Source organism: Rattus norvegicus, chromosome 14 (genome assembly GCF_021556685.1).
Source record: "Rattus norvegicus strain SHRSP/BbbUtx chromosome 14, alternate assembly SHRSP_T2T, whole genome shotgun sequence".
Lineage (NCBI taxonomy): Eukaryota > Metazoa > Chordata > Mammalia > Rodentia > Muridae > Rattus > Rattus norvegicus.
This window is the reverse complement of record NC_141547.1, coordinates 26,851,014-26,869,279: the sequence shown is the minus strand read 5'-3', so window position 1 is coordinate 26,869,279 and position 18,266 is coordinate 26,851,014. Positions and strand designations below refer to the sequence as shown.

General features: G+C 37.4%; 1 protein-coding gene across 49 annotated transcripts in view; it reads left to right on the top strand.

Moving 5' to 3' along the window:
* The window catches only part of Adgrl3 (adhesion G protein-coupled receptor L3), a 781,670-nt gene that overhangs the window by 603,556 nt on the left and 159,848 nt on the right, over positions 1-18,266 (top strand). For 36 of the 49 annotated variants that reach the window (XM_087582185.1, XM_087582186.1, XM_087582184.1 and 33 more), the window contains 3 exon segments: positions 17-120; positions 9,909-10,094; positions 12,956-12,994. In XM_087582185.1, the coding sequence (XP_087438311.1) occupies positions 17-120; positions 9,909-10,094; positions 12,956-12,994 (329 nt within the window). 49 annotated transcript variants of the gene reach the window in all.

Below are 18,266 nucleotides of genomic sequence, written 5' to 3'. Positions count from 1 at the left end.
CTCTTTCTGTCTCTAGGTGTATCAACTTACCTGTGTCTTGCTCCTGATGGAATATGGGATCCCCAAGGACCAGATCTCAGCAACTGCTCTTCTCCTTGGGTCAATCACATAACACAGAAGGTACATATGAAGCATGTAAGGGAGATTTAGCAGGCTTTGTCTCTTTGCTGTTGATTACTTGTGTTGAAAACCAAATGGGATAATTTTTAAATTAATCTGTAACAGTATACTTTAGTAGAGTTTTCCTTTAATAGAGTTTAACATTAAGAGACAACCTTTACTACCCGATGTGCTAATTTGGGGATTCTGTTGTTTTTAAATTGCAAATACATACTCTAAGCTAGGCATTATTGTTTCTAATAAGTTTATTATTAATCTCATTTCTATCGTATTTCAAGCTGGAGATGAACATCCAAGGGACGTTAACCATCAAGCAAGAAAAAAAAATCTTACATGCATATGGATTCTTTTCCTCTGGAAATAATAAAATAATGCAGAAAATTCTTCCTCTTGAATCTTGAGCAGCTTGCTGAATGTCGTGTAGCCCGGCCATTTATCAGTGCTAAAAGTACACACATGTTTGATGACATCTTCAGACTAAAATTTGGGCTTATTCAGTTGCAATATGTTGAGCATTTTTAGTATTAATGCACTGTGGGGCTTGGAATTGATTTCATTACAAACAGAGACCAGATGTGCATTTATGCCAAAAGGGCTATGGGATGGATCCTTATTACAGCAATTTATGTGGATTTATGCACTTCTAAAATGCAGAGTCCAGCTATAGCACATTAGCCATGCTGTGAAATTTCTGAAAGTTTTTTTTTTTTGGCCTGAGAAATATCACAAATGATGGCTTTCCTAAAAGCCTGCCTGCACCATTTACTCTTTTCTGTATTTGTTTTTAACCAGGCTTATCCTCAATAATATTCTGTATAATAATCCATAAATACCTACCCAGTAGATCATTAACCGAATGAGCTATAACTCTCTGTGCACTGTCGATCAAGAGAGAGTCCTGGTTTTTACTGACTCTGTGACTCTCGTACATATGCATCTCCATACTTGTTGCTATTCATAATGAGGCTTCTCCAATTTCGGCACTGTTCCTGCCACAGCTTTTACGTCCTTTGATTTTATTACAGTGTAGCCCAGACCCTGGGGCATATAACTCTCCCTGGATGTGATCGGACTAAGAGATCAGCAGCGTATCTTTTTACATTAGTGACTTAAAAAAAAAGTTCCCTAGATACTTAGCCCAGGGGTTAATATAAATTCAATAATAATTCACCTAGAAAGCTGAGTGTTTTCATGATAATTTCTGAATATGGTTGGGCTATTTCATTGCAGAAATTACCGGGTGACTTGAACTGATAATGATAGTTAATTTCCTCCTTTCCTCTGCAGCCCTGCTAATCTTAGGACAAAAGAGATAATTCCTTTTAAAGACCAGACAGCTGTTGCCTATTTGATTCATGGAGGAGATGTTTTGTTTTATAATAAATTGGTCTTGTTCATCCAAAGCATTTCTGCTTAATCCTTATGGGTCTATAAAGTTTAGATATATTATAATTACATTTAAATTAAAGAATGCAGTCAACTGGAATTTATAACAATGATATAAGTTTATAAAGTGCTCAGAAGAATCTTTTGAGCTCTCTCCAAGAGTCTTTAACAGTGGAGGCTCAGGGAGGCTATACCTTTAGGACCCTCTGAGTATCCACACACTGGCTAGCCTGCGATTCAGCCATTCTCACGTTCACAGCCACATTACTCACTACCAGGGTCTCTCCATGTTGTCCGTTCTTCCTTCCTTCCTGGTTGTGTCTGTTATGTCTGCTACTCTGAATATGAAGGACACCAGGAGTTCTTCTCCCAGACTCCCAACTCACCATACATGTTTCTTCCCCAACTCTCCTACTCTGTTGTCCCCTTTACCATGACTTTTCCCTTGTTCTCATCACCTACTCCTCTCCTTTGTTATGTTTTTTTCTTCCATACTAGATTAGAAGATTGAAGAAACAATATATGTGCATGTATGTATGTATGTATGTATGTATGTATGTATGTATATAATGGCATATTGTTCCCTTATCTCACTGAAAATACAGTAGTATCTACCTGTATAGTAAGTTTGGAGTGGACATTCCCTGAAGCATGATGTCTCTCATCTCACCTTATTTGATTATCATAATATATTCATAGACTATGTGGCTTTTTTCTTATTGTGTTGAAGTCTGGAAAATCTAACATAGGGTCGACAGCAGATTCAGTTTCTGGTAAGGGCAGTTTTTATGTTCAAGCAGCTGTGTAATACTACTTTTATAAAATTACCAATCCCATCTATGAAGGCTTTGCCCTCAATACACAATTCATTCTCCCAAAGCTCCACCTTTTAATCCCATTGGTTTCATCTGACACATTTTGTATGTCAGTGTTTACATTGAATCTATCATGAATCCCCTACCCCATGCTTTTATAGGACTGCTAGGGAACACTTGGGGACTTGAGTTCATTATGGCTGAACTCTAGAGAACAAGACATAAATCTCTTTATCAATCTTCCCATCTGTAAAATAGGATAGATCCTTAATGTGAGTAGGAATATTTGCTTGCTATTAATTAGCACTATTATAGATTTCAAATATACAATTGAAAATCTTGGAAGTTTTATTTAGCTGCACAAAGCAAAATTAATATTTGCACTAAAAATGAATTATGCAATTCTCCCAACAGTTAGTCTAGAAGGAAGAAGAGAGGCAATGGATAATAGTGGTTGAGTCTTGCAAATGAATTTGGATTACATATATGCTGATGAAGTTAAAAAGTGAATTTTATGTGACAACAGAGATTAGATTGCATTTCACTAAGAAAAATTATGTTATAAACTTATTAAGAAATTTGTTATAAACAAACTAGTTAGGATTCCTCTATGACAATTATTTTTAATAAAAAAGTACAATGTTGAAGTCAACATTTTGAAAGTGGAATTCATATTTTCTATTTTGCATGCCTTCAGAGTACATTTTATTGCATTATCTCAATAGTCGACTATTTCCATTTTAGTCTGTAATATTGATACTTTTGAACAGCTCCCATATTCTGTGCAGGCTGAGTGAAGAACGCTTCCTCCTGCTAACCTGTTCCAGCAATTATGTGAAAAAGATCTGGTTGAATTGTCACAGATAATGGTTTTGTTTTCTTCACGATAAACTCAAGGCCCCTTTATTTTGTTTCTATATAAGCTTCTGGCAGATTCTGAGATTATGTGGTATTTTCCTGGGTTTTCAGAAGATGAATATGAGTTTTAGATATAATTTTAGCCCTTTACAATACAAATTAGTCCAGTTATTTTCCCCAGAATATCAGGTTGAATTATCCTAGTTTCTTATGGGCCCTATTTTAACTTTCTTAAAAGAATAGAATAAGACTACAACTAAGTTTAGAATGCATGTAAATCATTTTTTAATCTTATCAGAGATTGTGGGATACATTGGTTACTAGTCTCTAGAAACAGAACCAAGAGAATGATCATATGTACCAGAAAGGGATGTAGTAGACTGACTTACACAGTAGGGGATTTGTAGTCTAGCAATGGCTGTCTACACACTGGAAAAGATTGAGACCTTAATAGCTGCTTAGTCCGTCAGATTGACACTAGCTGTCTGAGGATGGATGCTTCATCAGCTCCAAACTGGAGCTAAAGGTCTGGAAGGTTCCAGGAGAGCTACTGCTCTTTAATCCACATTTGAAAGCCAAAGAAGTTGGGTTTCAGTGTCAGAGAAGTGTGGCCACCATAGTAGTAGCAACAACATAGGTACACTCACTGATGGGACAGAATAGCAGACAAAAGCAACTTTGCTTTATCCTTGGACTTTGTTTCTGGCCACTGTGCACAGGTACTGCTCACTCAGGAGAAGAGTTTCCATAATCCCTCCTGGACACATCCTCACGTACCTTCCCAGAGTAATGTCTATTGGTTGATTATAGATTCAGTCAAGCTGCTGATGAAAATTAACCAACCCTTCGTGGTTTCTAAAACTTCAGACTTACTTAATTTACTTACATTTCTTATGTACATGCATTTGGCTCGAATATTCATTTGGCTCAGATATACATTAGAATAGGTAGAGCACTCAAAGAAATAGTACATTACTGTGTAGTAATGTAGCAAGTAATTTCTACATTTTTAACTCCTTATCAATGGTTGATAAATAAAACCCATAAAAATCTTGAAGGTGGTTTAAATTTTAATTAAAAATTGCTTTTGCTTGTGTCAAAGTTTAAAAGGGTTCAGTGTATCAACACAGTATCTATTTGTTCATAACTTCAATGTTAAGGAAAAGCAGCTAGTCTTCTCTTAACTGATTAAGTCCTGTGTATAATCCTGCCACATCAATACAGGCATTAATTTACTAATCCTATAAAATTCATGAAATTTCTCAGTATTTGAATATATATAATAACTTTATTAACAGTTAATGAAAAAATACATAAGAAGCACTATAATGACTGCTTTAAGCAAGGAAAAGGTTGATTTCTAACATGGCTCTACAAAAAAAAACTTGAAGCAGGTTAAAAATAAGTATGCATTTTAATATAGAATGAAATCATTTTAAGTCACAGTGACTAGAAAGAGAAAACTAAGGTTATCAGAGCGATCCTTCAGATGCCAGTGAAGAGAACATGAGCGGAGAAGGTCACCAGGAAAACGTGGTCATGAGTTTGAGCTCAGCTTGTGGGAGCAGTGGGAAGACCCAGCCAATGGTGTTGCTGTCCAATAACGTAAAGCAGAGCCTGGGAGGAGCACATCCCTTACCTCCCACTCCTGAGAGTGTCTGTGAACATTTTTCTTCAGCCACCACTCCCTGCCAACACTCTGCAGCCTGCCCCACCCCCAGGTCATCCCTGGCTCCTGCCATTTTTGATTCTGCTTATGCATCTTTTGAGATGTCATCATTCAAATGCAAATCTGGATAGCACCTTCCCGATTCCTTCAACCTCTTCAGGAGCAGTGCTGCTTCTTCTACTTCCCCAGCTGTCTAAACTCTAGCTATAGTACCCTAAGTGCAGCTAGCCTTAGGGCTTCCAGCTCCTCCCTCTTACTGACTGATCCTCCTGCCTGGAATCCAGCACCTGCCTCTATTTCTAATCTCTTCCTTTCCACAGCATTTCAAATGAAATCGTCCTCAGAGAAGCATTTCCTAAATTATTTTGTAACCTCACACATTCCAGGAAAAGTTCTTACTAACAATTCTACTTCACATGGTTTCCGTATTCCATCCAATAAAACTAAATATATGTCGAGATAGGTTTTTAATAACTCTTTCTGCTGCTAGTAATTAAGACATTTAAACAGATAATCATCTTTTTCACTACTATATCCACAGATCTTAATGCAGTGGTACAGGAGTTTAAACCATGGGGCAAAGGGTGAAGTTCAGTGGGAGACTAAGGACCCAGACAGAATGAGGCTTTATGATTCAGTCCCTCAGCCCATTAAAGAATGCAATGATTAATGTGTTTATTAAAGATCAAGTGTGCATATAGGTTAAATGAGCTACTGTTCAAATGATGTGTTCATGTTAGAAAAATGGTAAACACATAGCTCGATAATAGATGATAGATGCAGACAAACAGAAATGAATAAACAAACTGATGGAGTTAGACATATTTTCCTACCTAAAAAAAATAAATAAAAAGATAGCTTTAAGTATTCATGGCTATATGCGATTTATACTAGGCAGAAATTTTTACCAGGCTCGGCTCAGGAAGCTTGTCTTGGGAACCAGCACCTTAGAGAAATGTCAGAAATAAACAATGCCTCTATCAGTGGCCCAAGAATGGAAAAAAAAGAAACTACTCAACCAATTAGCTTCATAACTCAGGGTGGAGTGGCTGGTGACCAAAGCATGCTTTTAGTTAGCTTCGTCACAGTGATAAAATATCTGACAAAAATCAACCCAAAGGAGCAAAGATTTATTTCTACATGCTCGTGGGTTAAGAAGTCTCTGTCCATGGTATGTGTTATCAGTGCTTTGGTTCCAAAGGGAAGCTGAAGACGAGGGCTGCAGGAAGGTGTGGCAAAGGAGATGCTCATCTTGCTCCCAGCCAAGAAGCAAGGAGAGAGGAGAAGCCCTAGCAGGATGTACTCTTCCTAGGCCCACTTCCTGTGACTTCTTTCCTCTTCCCATACCTTGCCTTGCAGTTACATCACCTCCAAATTCTGCCACTAAATTCCTAGTCCAACACTGTGGCTCATGTTTGTGATCACAGCTCTCACCAGGCAGAGGCAGAAACCTTACAAGTTGGATAATAATCCTGCCTCAAAAGCAATATATTATTTAATCCCTGATGAAGGTAGAGTCCTTGTGACCTAGTCCCTTTTCCCCACTGTCCATCAGCTGCCGATGACACCTAAAACTCAGGAGTCTTTGGGGGCTATTGTATATCCAAATCATGATAAAGGGTCGATGTAGTAGTAAGGTAGAAAAATCACATAGTAAATGGAAGAAATACTTGTGTCTTTTCTGGGATTAGATGTGTGCATCCATTCCCCCCCCCTCATTGCTGTGACAACAACTTAAGAGAAGAAAGGTTTATTTTGGCTCAGGTCGGGAATTGGTTCCATTGAGATGGGGAAGGAATGACGGTGGGCAGATGGTTTCATGGCGGTGGGCTCAAGCAGAAAGCAGAGTTGGTACTAGAACTGAGTTTTCCAACATTATTGTCTTCCCCAGTAACCCAATACTCCTATCAAGGAACATGTTCTAATGATACCATCGCTTCCAAGGCAGAACCAATGGCAGGACCACGTGCTAAAGGACATTTCACATTCAAACACTCAAAGGCGAATGGTCCATCTTTCATTTCCCAGGGATAATTTTTTGTGTGATTTATTCAGTTTTAAGGCTCAGTGAGACAGAGACAGAACAGAATTTTTATTTAATTCTTTCACAGCTTCTAGTCTCAGTGTTCGTGTGTGAAGTGGAATTGTTTTCTCTCCATAAATAAAGAACTCTGGGTGTACCTTTTTGTTTGTTTTATTTTTGAGAGATTTCTCTGTGTAGCCCCAGTGGTCCTGGAACATAGAGTAATCGTCTCCATTCTGCCTCCCTACAGGTGCATGCTACCTCACCCTGGTTAAGCCAATACTTGTTGAAATTTAGCTATGGTTACTGATTTGAAGATAACCCATTAGTGATCCAATGGCTCTATGACTGCATTGTTCTCTTAACAGTTCTTATATAAACAGCAGGATCATTCACCATCAGCCTTGGCTTGATAATCTTTTGTTTTAATGCTTCACAATTATACATGAAAAAATTAAATATTTACGTGCTCAAACATTACCCTGTTTTCATTTTATTCTTAAACCCAATGTTATAATAATATTGAAGAGTATGATTGCATAGTCCACTCCAAAGAAAATTGACAGGTGTTTTTACATATAAAGATTTGAAAGAGTTATGAACCCATTACATTATAGTAGGTGCACTCTATTTCTGTTTGTTTAATTTTATATAATAATTTCTGCAAAATACTGATTATTAACTTTAACAATAACATTACCAGTAACAATAGTTTAATATCTTTATATATATTAATATATAATGTATAATGTTAATGTGTATTACATATGTTTATATTCATAGTTATTATATATTTATAATATAATATATTTGTAATATAATACACATATTTATATATTTTTTAATTTAAATAACAGCAATAAGGATTTTTCTTTTAATTCTGAATTGTTAAGCTTTGGTATGGTTTAGTATATTTATATAGATATATACATAAACACAGAAATTGTAATAACATATATATTTGAAATATTTTACTGGTATGCTTCTAGCAGTGTACCTTAAAGGCTAATGTCAGCAGCATTACTCTCCTTCATAATTTTACAGATGCTTGTGAGCCACCATGTGGTGGCTGGGAATTGAACTCAGGACCTCTGGAAGAGCAATCAGTGCTCTTAACCACTGAGCCATCTCTCCAGACCCACCTTCTTCATAATTTTAAACTGTTGACATTATACATTTATAATTGATTGGTTCTAAAAGGTCATAACTTCTTTTGGCCTTGGTCACAAATCTTACTTGGATGTCTTTGACTGTTTACATTTTTGACGTCTGAGATTGTTTCTTATATCCAATAGTAGTAAGAGTCAGCATTAATATTTTGCCCTATACAGTTGATGGGAGTAATATTCATTTTCATAATCTTAACACTGCTTGATATTATTACATTTCACTCTAGTTTTTCGTGTGTGTGTGTGTGTGTGTGTGTGTGTGTGTATGTGTGCATGAATCTGGTTGTAAATTAAGCAGATGTTCCAATCACTTCAATTTGTTTATTTAAGGTTTGTTGTCATTTTGGTTTTGATTGTTTGGTCCTTCTGTGCACATGAAGCACCCCCGAGTGCACTCTATTTCACTGACTACTCTACTCTGTGTCATCCTGAATAACCACTGGGGGACAGTTTATAAAGATTTTTGTTTGTTTGTTTATAATCTATAATTCCAGCCTTGTATAACATAACAGAATAAGAAAACTAATCTTTAACTAATGACACATATATATTCAACTGGTGAGGGGTATGTTATCATTTAGAAAGATAGATATAAGACTCTCCCTGGAAAGTGGAATCAATAGAGAAAAATTTGCACTATATTCTTCTATATTGTGAAAATGAGCTGTAATATTGTTTTAGAAATTGAAAATACCATTTAAATTTAATTTGCAAATTAGAAAACATGTAATGAACATTCCGATCCAGGAAGTGGTACTTATTTACCTCTTAACATATTTCTCACATCATGTTTTTTTTTAGATGTTTTAACTGAGTACAGACATGGGGGATAATGGACCACTCTACATGTTAGACAGCTAACTAGAAAAGGGGATGCATTTGCTTGGCCCTTGTTCTTCACAGGATACCTCAACCCTGACATTGAACTTGAGTTCATTCGCTCTATCTGTAACTTCTAGATGTGTGTTCTGTGACCAGTAGATCCAGTGTCTTGCACCCTCCCAGTGTCTCTCTTGTCCTGAGCTGACTTATTGTCATGATCTCGTTCTAGTATGTGAAACTTCATGTGAATTCTTGCACACGGTACTGGCAAAGGCCCCACGATGACAACAGGAGTTTCACATCATGGTCTTTGTCTGTCTCTATTGGTATCTCTCATCATTCTTAATGAGTGAATTTGTGTTCCTGTTTTCTTGTCTCAAGGCTATTTAGTATATTCAGGAGATCACAGAATATTATCCTGAGTTCCTTTAACATCTTTAGGTCTCACCTGATTTTTACTTTTTTTTTTTTAAAGAATGCATACAAAATAATCAACATGTTTCAGAAAGCAGAAACACAAGAATCTAGTAATTGGCTACTCGATGTATTGGGAGAAAATGTGAAAACTTATGTGTTTTGCAAAAGCAGGGGTTTTAAGGAGAGTAAATTTCACTGATCTTAGAAACCTTAGCATTCACTGAGTTCACTAAATGCTCATCTTGGCATGAAGGAAATGTGGACAGCCTCTGAGAATAGAGATTAGGAACCCACGAGAAGCTCTCATCAAACTCCAATTTACAGACTGACAGAGAAAATAGTGGGACACACCTCAGACTTAACAACCCGAATGACTAACTGAGGTGACAAATAATCTTTAGAGGGAATTTTCCACAAAAATCTCCTTAACGACAAGACTTTAAAGTCAGGCTTTTAAGAGAAGAATGAGTGATCAGGAAATATTGTGGAGTACCGTGAGATAAGAAGAGCATTTAAGAACTGTCTCTTGCCTCAACTATTTTACTTTTGTACAAAAGGGATTGTTAAAAGAGACCAATGAAAATACTTACGGAAAACATTTGTTTTTCCTTTCTATTTAAAAATAATAGCTGAAATCTGGAGAAACAGCTGCCAATATTGCCAGAGAGCTAGCAGAACAGACCAGAAATCATTTGAACGCCGGGGATATCACCTACTCAGTTCGTGCCATGGACCAACTGGTTGGCCTCCTGGACGTACAGCTCAGGAATTTGACACCAGGGGGGAAGGACAGTGCTGCCCGAAGCTTGAACAAGGTGAGAAGCTCTGCTGTGTCTGCCTTTCAGTTTGCAGTGAGACAGTCTTTAGTTTCTGTTCTCTCCAGTTTCGTTGTTCAAAACCAACCAATCCTTACATTGAATTGTCTTAACTACTTCACTGTAGTTGTATTATGATCTTATTTGACTTTTAATTTAGAGAAGTAGGTACCAGTCTCACCATATGCATTTTGTGTTTGCAATTCGGCTTTTACTAGTACTTTCTCAATTTTTTTATGTTAAATTGTAGCAAAATTAGTGTAGGTACACGCAATTGGTTATTGTTTCCTATAAACTCCTCTTTGAAAATAAGTAGACTGTTTAATGACTGTTTAATCAGAAAGTGGATGTTTAGGAAACATTAATAAAAGCATATTAAAATCCATTAGATTCCCTCCCACCCATTGGATGTTTTTTACTGAGATAACTTAACCTAGCTAATATTACCTTTAAGAACTGCTAGGATAAGAAATGAGATTTTAATACAAGCTTCATTTAGTTTTTAAATGACTCAGAATTTTGTCTCTTAGCCAATGAAATTCTCTGTGTTTTATTTCGGTAAATAAATTTAACTTTAAATAAGCAAATTTAAATATGTGGCATTTGAAGAAATATATTTTAGAATTTTTCATACTTTAATAAACACTTCATTTGCCAAATATCTTATATAAATTAAAAACACAAAAGAAAAACTGCATATTTATAAAGACTATCATTTGTATGTGTAACTAAATATTAAATAGAAGACTAACCTCTTGGTTTCGAATGCTGTAACTGAATTCTATGACTTGGACTATTAACATTGTCTTTCCAATTTTGAAAATGAAGAAAAGTTTGAGTAATTTTCATCTTAGAAATTCATTTTTAAAACATTCCCCTTTGGCTAAAAACATCAAAAATAAATAAATAAATAAAGACATTGTAGATTTGTCCTTAACTATCTTTAATTCTGTCTTAGAGGAGAAAAGTCACCACTCATCAAAACTGTGAAATGCTTTTCTATAATATCCGTTCAAAATTTAAAAAGCCAGACATTTTAACTGAGATAGCCCTTGCTGCTAATTTACCTGTCATGATCAGATACATTTTTAGTCTTTGTTTATTAGATATAATGTATTAGATTTCTTTTTCACACTGAGCAAGAACGTTTTTGGGTTTTGTTTTGGTTTGGTTTGGTTTTGTCTTTGTTTCCTTTTTAACTTGTCTCCTGTTAGAGTCACACCCAAGCCCCTGATGGGATAATCAACAGTCACCTACGTGGTCTGCCATGCTGTGACTTAAATGTGATGTGGCCATAGCTGACTTGATGCTGCTGATGAATATGGTTGCCAGCTATTCTTATCATAATGGGGTGGGAGAACTGAGTTTTATTAATGTTTCATATCTGTAACATGATTTGTTATTGCAATACTTCGTAACTTATTTTAAACATGGTGTTGATGTCTGAGGCTATCAGGTAAAGCTGGAAATTAATGTCACATTCTAACTAGCTACAGCTAATCAGCTTGCCTAGGCTGAATATCAAATAACGACATAATGGGCAAGTTTCCATTCCCGAGGCTTTTTAATGCTCTCTTTTGTTTCCCATTTGGCTCTCTTCAATTGTTTATATAATGCAGTTTGTCATATGTTCATTTGCATGACGGCCTAGGGAGATGGGAGGGCAAAGGTTACTCACGCGCTTGCTGGCTTGCTCTCATTTCCGGTGGTTCCTACTTTCCCTGGGGCCTGGAATAGCCCACCAGATTTACAAAGTCCACTAGGTACAAAGCAATTGCACCCACATTGAAATTCTGGAGGGGACAGAGCCCTACATTCCCGGGATGGGAGTCACTGATCTGAATGACAGCCTTGTATCCCTGACTGCGTTCTTCATCAGAGTTACTGCTCCCTCACTGAAGAAAGCCCAAATTAGAGTTGGTACAGTAACTAGTAGCTAACTACCCCAAAAGCGTCAGAGCAACTGCTCCCTAAAACTGAATTCTATTTTGCAATTCAAGGCTCATGGCCAAGGGAACCGAATAACATCGGGGCGGGGGGGATGAATCCCCGACAGTCTGATATATAAAAATTTGGGTCACTCATTTAAACAACATGAATGAAGGGTTATTGATTGATTCTTCATTTGGGCACCAGGAGAAAATATTTTGGGCCGGAATACAAACTTGTGTCAACAAAAACAAATTAAATCAAGCTTCTTACCCCACCAGTTTCTAAAATGTTTTCTATTTTGGCCAAGACTGTCAAACAGAATTCTGTAAGAAATAAAAGCAGCAGCAAGTCAGGAAACGAATCACACCCCGTGAGTCTGAAGTTGTCTGACTTTTGGTATTCGTCCCCTAGGCTTAAATAGTCACAATGAATGGGCATTTCTATCTTCCTTATAATAGAATTTTTGAAGGTATGAATGAACACTTCATATGAGCACACGTCAATCATCTAGGCTGTCTTGAAAACCACCCATAATCTCTCTTTAATATAATGAGTTCCAAACTTTTTGCATAATTGACCTAACATCTTATGTCCCCCACTAGTGGCTCATGAATGAGTAACTAACCGGATGTGACCTGGATCATTTCACATGAATGTTTATTGATTTGTACTAATGTCTACTAAATTTATTCAAAGGTTTCTTTCTATCGGCAGCCTTCCACTATCTGTTGTTTAGGTGGGCTGGTCTAAAAAAAGGGGTTTTGGCCACTGTATTACTGCTGCACAACCTTCGTTTTCTGCTATGAAAGTCGTGAAATCAAAAAAGAAAAAAAATGAGGTGTTTATGTAGATGTTTCCTTTTTATTTTTCTTCTGTCACTAACTTGTTTTTTCTATTCTGTGTTTAATCTGCTGTCTTAATGGATTCAGCTTCAGAAAAGAGAGCGCTCTTGCAGAGCCTATGTCCAGGTACTTTCTGTGTTTTTATAAATGTGTACAGTTGTGAATTGTCTCTGTTGGTGATCACGTGTCTGGGCGTCTGAGGAAAAAAAATGATAATGTGCCATATTGAGGTAAAGGAATTTCTGAGAGTGTGTGCAGGGTGGGAATGGAAAGAATGTGTCTGTGGTGAAAAGGAAGCTGGTGACTCCACCTTCTTTAAAGGCCGAGGAATGTAGACTAGAGCGAAGGTAAGGTGCAGGCTGAGGCATGTGCACTGCCCTGTCAGGGCTGAGTTTGGTGTAACACCTAAGTCTCCGTTCTTTCGGAGTCACTGAGTAGATTTGATTTATACACTGAATTGTCAGCTCATTCAGAATTAGCAGTCAGAATCGTACAGGGCAAGAAACGATATAGGATATTTGAAATTATCTTAGTTCTCTTCCAAAATAGTACTCAAGACTCCACACAGGATTGTGATTAGATGCCTCACTTATAGAAAGTTAGTTTCCAGACGAAACGGGTTGTTTAGTATGAAAGAAAACAATACTCAAACCAGCTCGTTCTCTCCGTTGGCTTTGTTTTACCTTGTTTAGTGTGGGTATGGGATGGTTGAAAGGTTATTTTTTTAAATTATCTATCCAACTATCTATCTATCTATCTATCTATCTATCTATCTATCTATCTATCTATCTATCTATCTATCTACCTACCTACCTATCTATCTATTTTCCAAGACAGAGTTTCTATTTGTAACAGCCCTGGCTGTCTTGGAACTCTGTGTATCAGGCTGGGGACAAACTCACAGAGATTTACCTGCCTCTGCCTCCAAGTGCTGGGATTAGAGTTCTGATTAGTTTTGTTTTATTCTATTTTCTGTTTTGTTTTGTTTTGTTTTTAAAGACAATGGGGAGATCTGAAACCTCTGCCAGTTAACTCGGCGTTCTCTGAATGCAAATACATAAGCAAATCCATTTGTGTTTAGAGAAAAATTGCCTCAGAAAGTTAGTGTTTGTGAAGACTGGATGTACAAAGTCAAAACCTTAACAGTTTGTTCACCATCACATATAAGATTGAAATTTTGGCTTTGTCTCCCCAGATTCTTAAGAGCTTTGGTTGATGTAAATATTAGATATCAGTTTGTCCATTTGTATTTTTCCAATGACCTGAATATTCACATCTCCTAATTTTTCAGATAATATAAATCTGGGATAGTTGGTGGATCAATAGACAGTCACTTAACTAAAATCATGTGAAAAGAAACTAGACGACTTTAGGGCAGAATCATTCACGTGATGAAAAGCCCAGCATAGGTAGTCACTGTGATGAGTGAACACTTGTCTTTGCTTAGTCAGTCAGTTCTTTGTTTGGTTTGACCATCATTATTTTGTCCTGACCCATTTAAAAAACACCAGAAATCTATCATTTCCTCAAGAATATGACAAGAAATACAAAGTAGTCTCTGCCCTACGGTTTTAGCATCCAGTAGATAATATTGATGGGTTCAATTCTATTATCTTTCTTTAGTTAGTGTCAAGTGGGGGAAATAGAGAACTTACCTTGACGGGATATGGTGTTCTTGTTTTCTCAGGCACTCAAGGGTGCTTTGGAAGCGTTTGCTATGTCAGTTAAATTTCAGACATACAGACTTACCCAGCAGGGTTTCATCTGTAAGGTGGGGAAAGGTTTTTTTTCCCTTACCCATTTCTAGTCTAATGGCAAAGGACCTTTTAGCAAAAATTTGACAGCATAATGAGATATGGCAGAATAATTTATTAAATATAAACTCTAAGTAACGTGGAAACTGTTGAGAAAGACAACCCAGAGAGGCAGAGACATGGATGAATTTTTGTGCTTGGGTATGATGAGGAGAAGGTCAACTGTGGGTCAGCTGAGGAGGAGCGTGCCAGAGGAGGACAAAGTGATGTGATGTAACCTCAGTAAACTGAGGGGAACACAGCAAGCCATGTTCACTCAGATTTCTGACATCTCTGGGCCTGTGGCTCTCTTTGGAGATGAGCCGGTGTCTCTCAAAATGAAGACTTACAATTTGCTTCAGGACAAGGTCGTGGGGTTTTTATTTTCCGCCCCCACCTTTGTGACCTGCTTCCTTGAAGATTGGTGGGAAAAGTGTGAGTAGCTTTTTATGTCTGCTGATGTCCCAAACGCTGTGATGCCATATTGTGGGGCAAACTATTATGACCCCTAGTCTTATCAATTTCGAACTTGGATTTTTTTTTAAAGAATAAAAACAGAATAATAATAAATAGTATTCCTGTCCTATGAGGTACAGTGTGAGTTTGAAGGCATCAGAATGGGGAAAAAAAGAGCACTTGGTGAGAATCATTTAAAAGAATATACAAACGACTTTGAACACTGAAAATTACAGGGATTGGTTTTGTATTTACATTTATTTTATGAAATGATGAATATCTGTGAATAAGAAAATGTTAAGGCGTATTTTTCTAAGGTTTTAGAAAAATATCCTTAGGGGGACGCATGGCATGATGGGTAGGGGAAGGACCTCCATGGCAGAAAGGTGGGAAGAGTGTTACAGCCCTGCCAGGATTGTTTCCAGTTGTAATCTATGCTATCCTTTTAATGGGGCTTTTGGGATAATTAGCTTTCTGGTATTTAAATCTATGAAACGCATGGTCATTCAAACATGAATCTCCAACGGAAAATTAATAGCACAGTTTATTCCACGCCTGGTTTCCTGGTGTTAAAGTTGACTAACTGTGAATAAATGTTTCAGCTATTGACTGAATATCTGATGAGAGACAATACAAACAGAAGCTATTGGTGGTGCAAATGCTCTGCTCAATACTACAAGATGCTCCTTCCGATGTTGTTAATGTGCAGTGCTAGTCCGCGACTTTCAACCGTCAAATGCCGTGAAAACATCTGTGAGGGACTCGAGAAGAAGAGTTTTAATGCAATGGGTGCCTTGCTTATATGTTCAGATGGCTCTTGGTAACATCTGTGAGACAGGCGCCCTGTGTACTTGAAAGGCTTTTGGCATTCAGTCTGAAGTGACTGTTTATCACTCTACATTCCTACAATGTGTGGCCTTCTCATATACATATGAAAAGATTCTTCAGGCACAAGTTTTATTACCTGGATCCATTTATCTTTCAGTTCATTATTTTAAGAGCAAGAGTCTCTTTTATGAATTATAAAAACCCATCCTTTATGTTTTCTTCTTTTGTTGTGTCTTAGCTAGGGTTTTATTGCGGTGAAGAAGCACCATGACCCCAGTAACTCTTATAAAAGAAAACCCTTAATTACAGTTTAGAAGTGTAGTCCACCATCTTCATGGTCATTATGGTAGCTTTCAGGCAGACCTGGTGCTGGAGGTAAAAGTTCTACCTCTGGATCAGCAGACAGCAGGAAGAGAGCACCTCAAACCTCAAAGCCCCCTCAGCAGTGACTCATTTCTTCAACAAGTCACAACTACACCAACAAGGCCTTATATACTCCAACAAGGCCACACCTACTCGAACAGGCCACACCTCCTTATAGTGCCACTTCCTATATGAGCCTACAGGGGCATTTTCATCCAAGTCATCACACATACTTTTTATTCTATGCAAAAACAAAAGCACAGCAAAACTAGGTCTACCAATTAACAATTATAAATGTCCTGTATGTGAATAATTTTAAATTATTATTAATATATTATTATTTATTATTATATATTTTATTATTATTATATAATTAAATTATTATTCAGGGATGACTTTTAAAATAACACATGAATTCTCAGATATCATAATTTGCATTCTAACATTTTAAAACCATGAGTCCAATACAATTCATGTTTCCTTATTTGGCTATGAGCTGTATTATAATAATAAATATTTATCAACTGCTGAAAGATAAAAATTGGTATTTATCACAGTATTAATTTGCCCTGGTATGATGATGATTTTTTTTGAAGTCTGCCCTGGTAATATAGGCCTGCTGTTTAGGGGTTTTAAGTAAGAGAATAGCTTGGGTCCCGGAGTGACTTCAATATCAACTTGGGCAACATTTAAAGAGATATTGTCGCAAAATAATAAAGTATAGCTGTGGTAGCACATTGTTTTTACTTGTGAAGAGAACTTTGAATGTTTTAAGGGGCGACAACCACAAGAATGTAATAAGACAACTATTGTGATGTACTGTTAACAGAAGGGCACTTGGAGATAAGGGGATGTGACTCCGGCAAAAGGAGATAGAAAGGCCGGCCAAGGTCACAGAACTAATGCTGATAACATCAGAGCTGCTCTCCTGATGTGCATTTTGTTTTTGCTCCCCCACAATGGTGGAAAACAACGATGGTTTGTTATTAACAATAAGGACATTCGGCCCAGAGAGATGGCTCAGAGTAAGAACAGAGGGCCTGGGTATGATACCTCCCACTGCATGGCCGCTCACAGCTACCTGTAATGCCAGTCTGAAGGGATCCAATGCTTTCTCTAACCTATTCAAGCATTGCATGCTTGTGCCACACAGACATGCCTGCAGACAAAACTCACAACATAAAATAAAAAACAGAGTGAAATTTAAAAAAAGAACATTTGTTAGGCCAGCTTTGTATGTATTGTTCTGCAGAATGCCAGGTATTCTCTATTTTTTTTTCATCTTTATTAACTTGAGTATTTCTTATTTACATTCGATTATTATTCCCTTTCCCGGTTTCCGGGCTAACATCCCCCTAAACCCTCTCCCTCCCCTTCTCTATAAGTGTTCCCCTCTCCATCCTCCCCCCATTACTGCCCTCCCCCAACAATCACATTCACTGGGGGTTCAGTCTTGGCAGGACTAAGGGCTTCCCCTTCCACTGGTGCCCTTACTAGGCTATTCATTGCTACCTATGAGGTCAGAGTCCAGGGTCAGTCCATGTATAGTCTTTGGGTAGTGGCTTAGTCCCTGGAAGCTCTGGTTGGTTGGCATTGTTGTACATATGGGGTCTCGAGCCCCTTCAAGCTCTTCCAGTTCTTTCTCTTATTCCTTCAACGGGGGTCCCGTTCTCAGTTCAGTGGTTTAATGATAGCATTCACCTATGTATTTGCTGTATTCTGGCTGTGTCTCTCAGGAGAGATCTACATCCGGTTCCTGTCGGCCTGCACTTCTTTGCTTCATCCATCTTACCTAGTTTGGTGGCTGTATATGTATGGGCCACATGTGGGGCAGGCTACTCTATTAATTATTTATATCTTACCTTGGGACAGGATGGTTTCCAACTGAACTTTTCCTATCTTACTTGTGTGCATTCTAAGATCACATTCAAGAAAGAAATTTTTGTACTTATCATTCA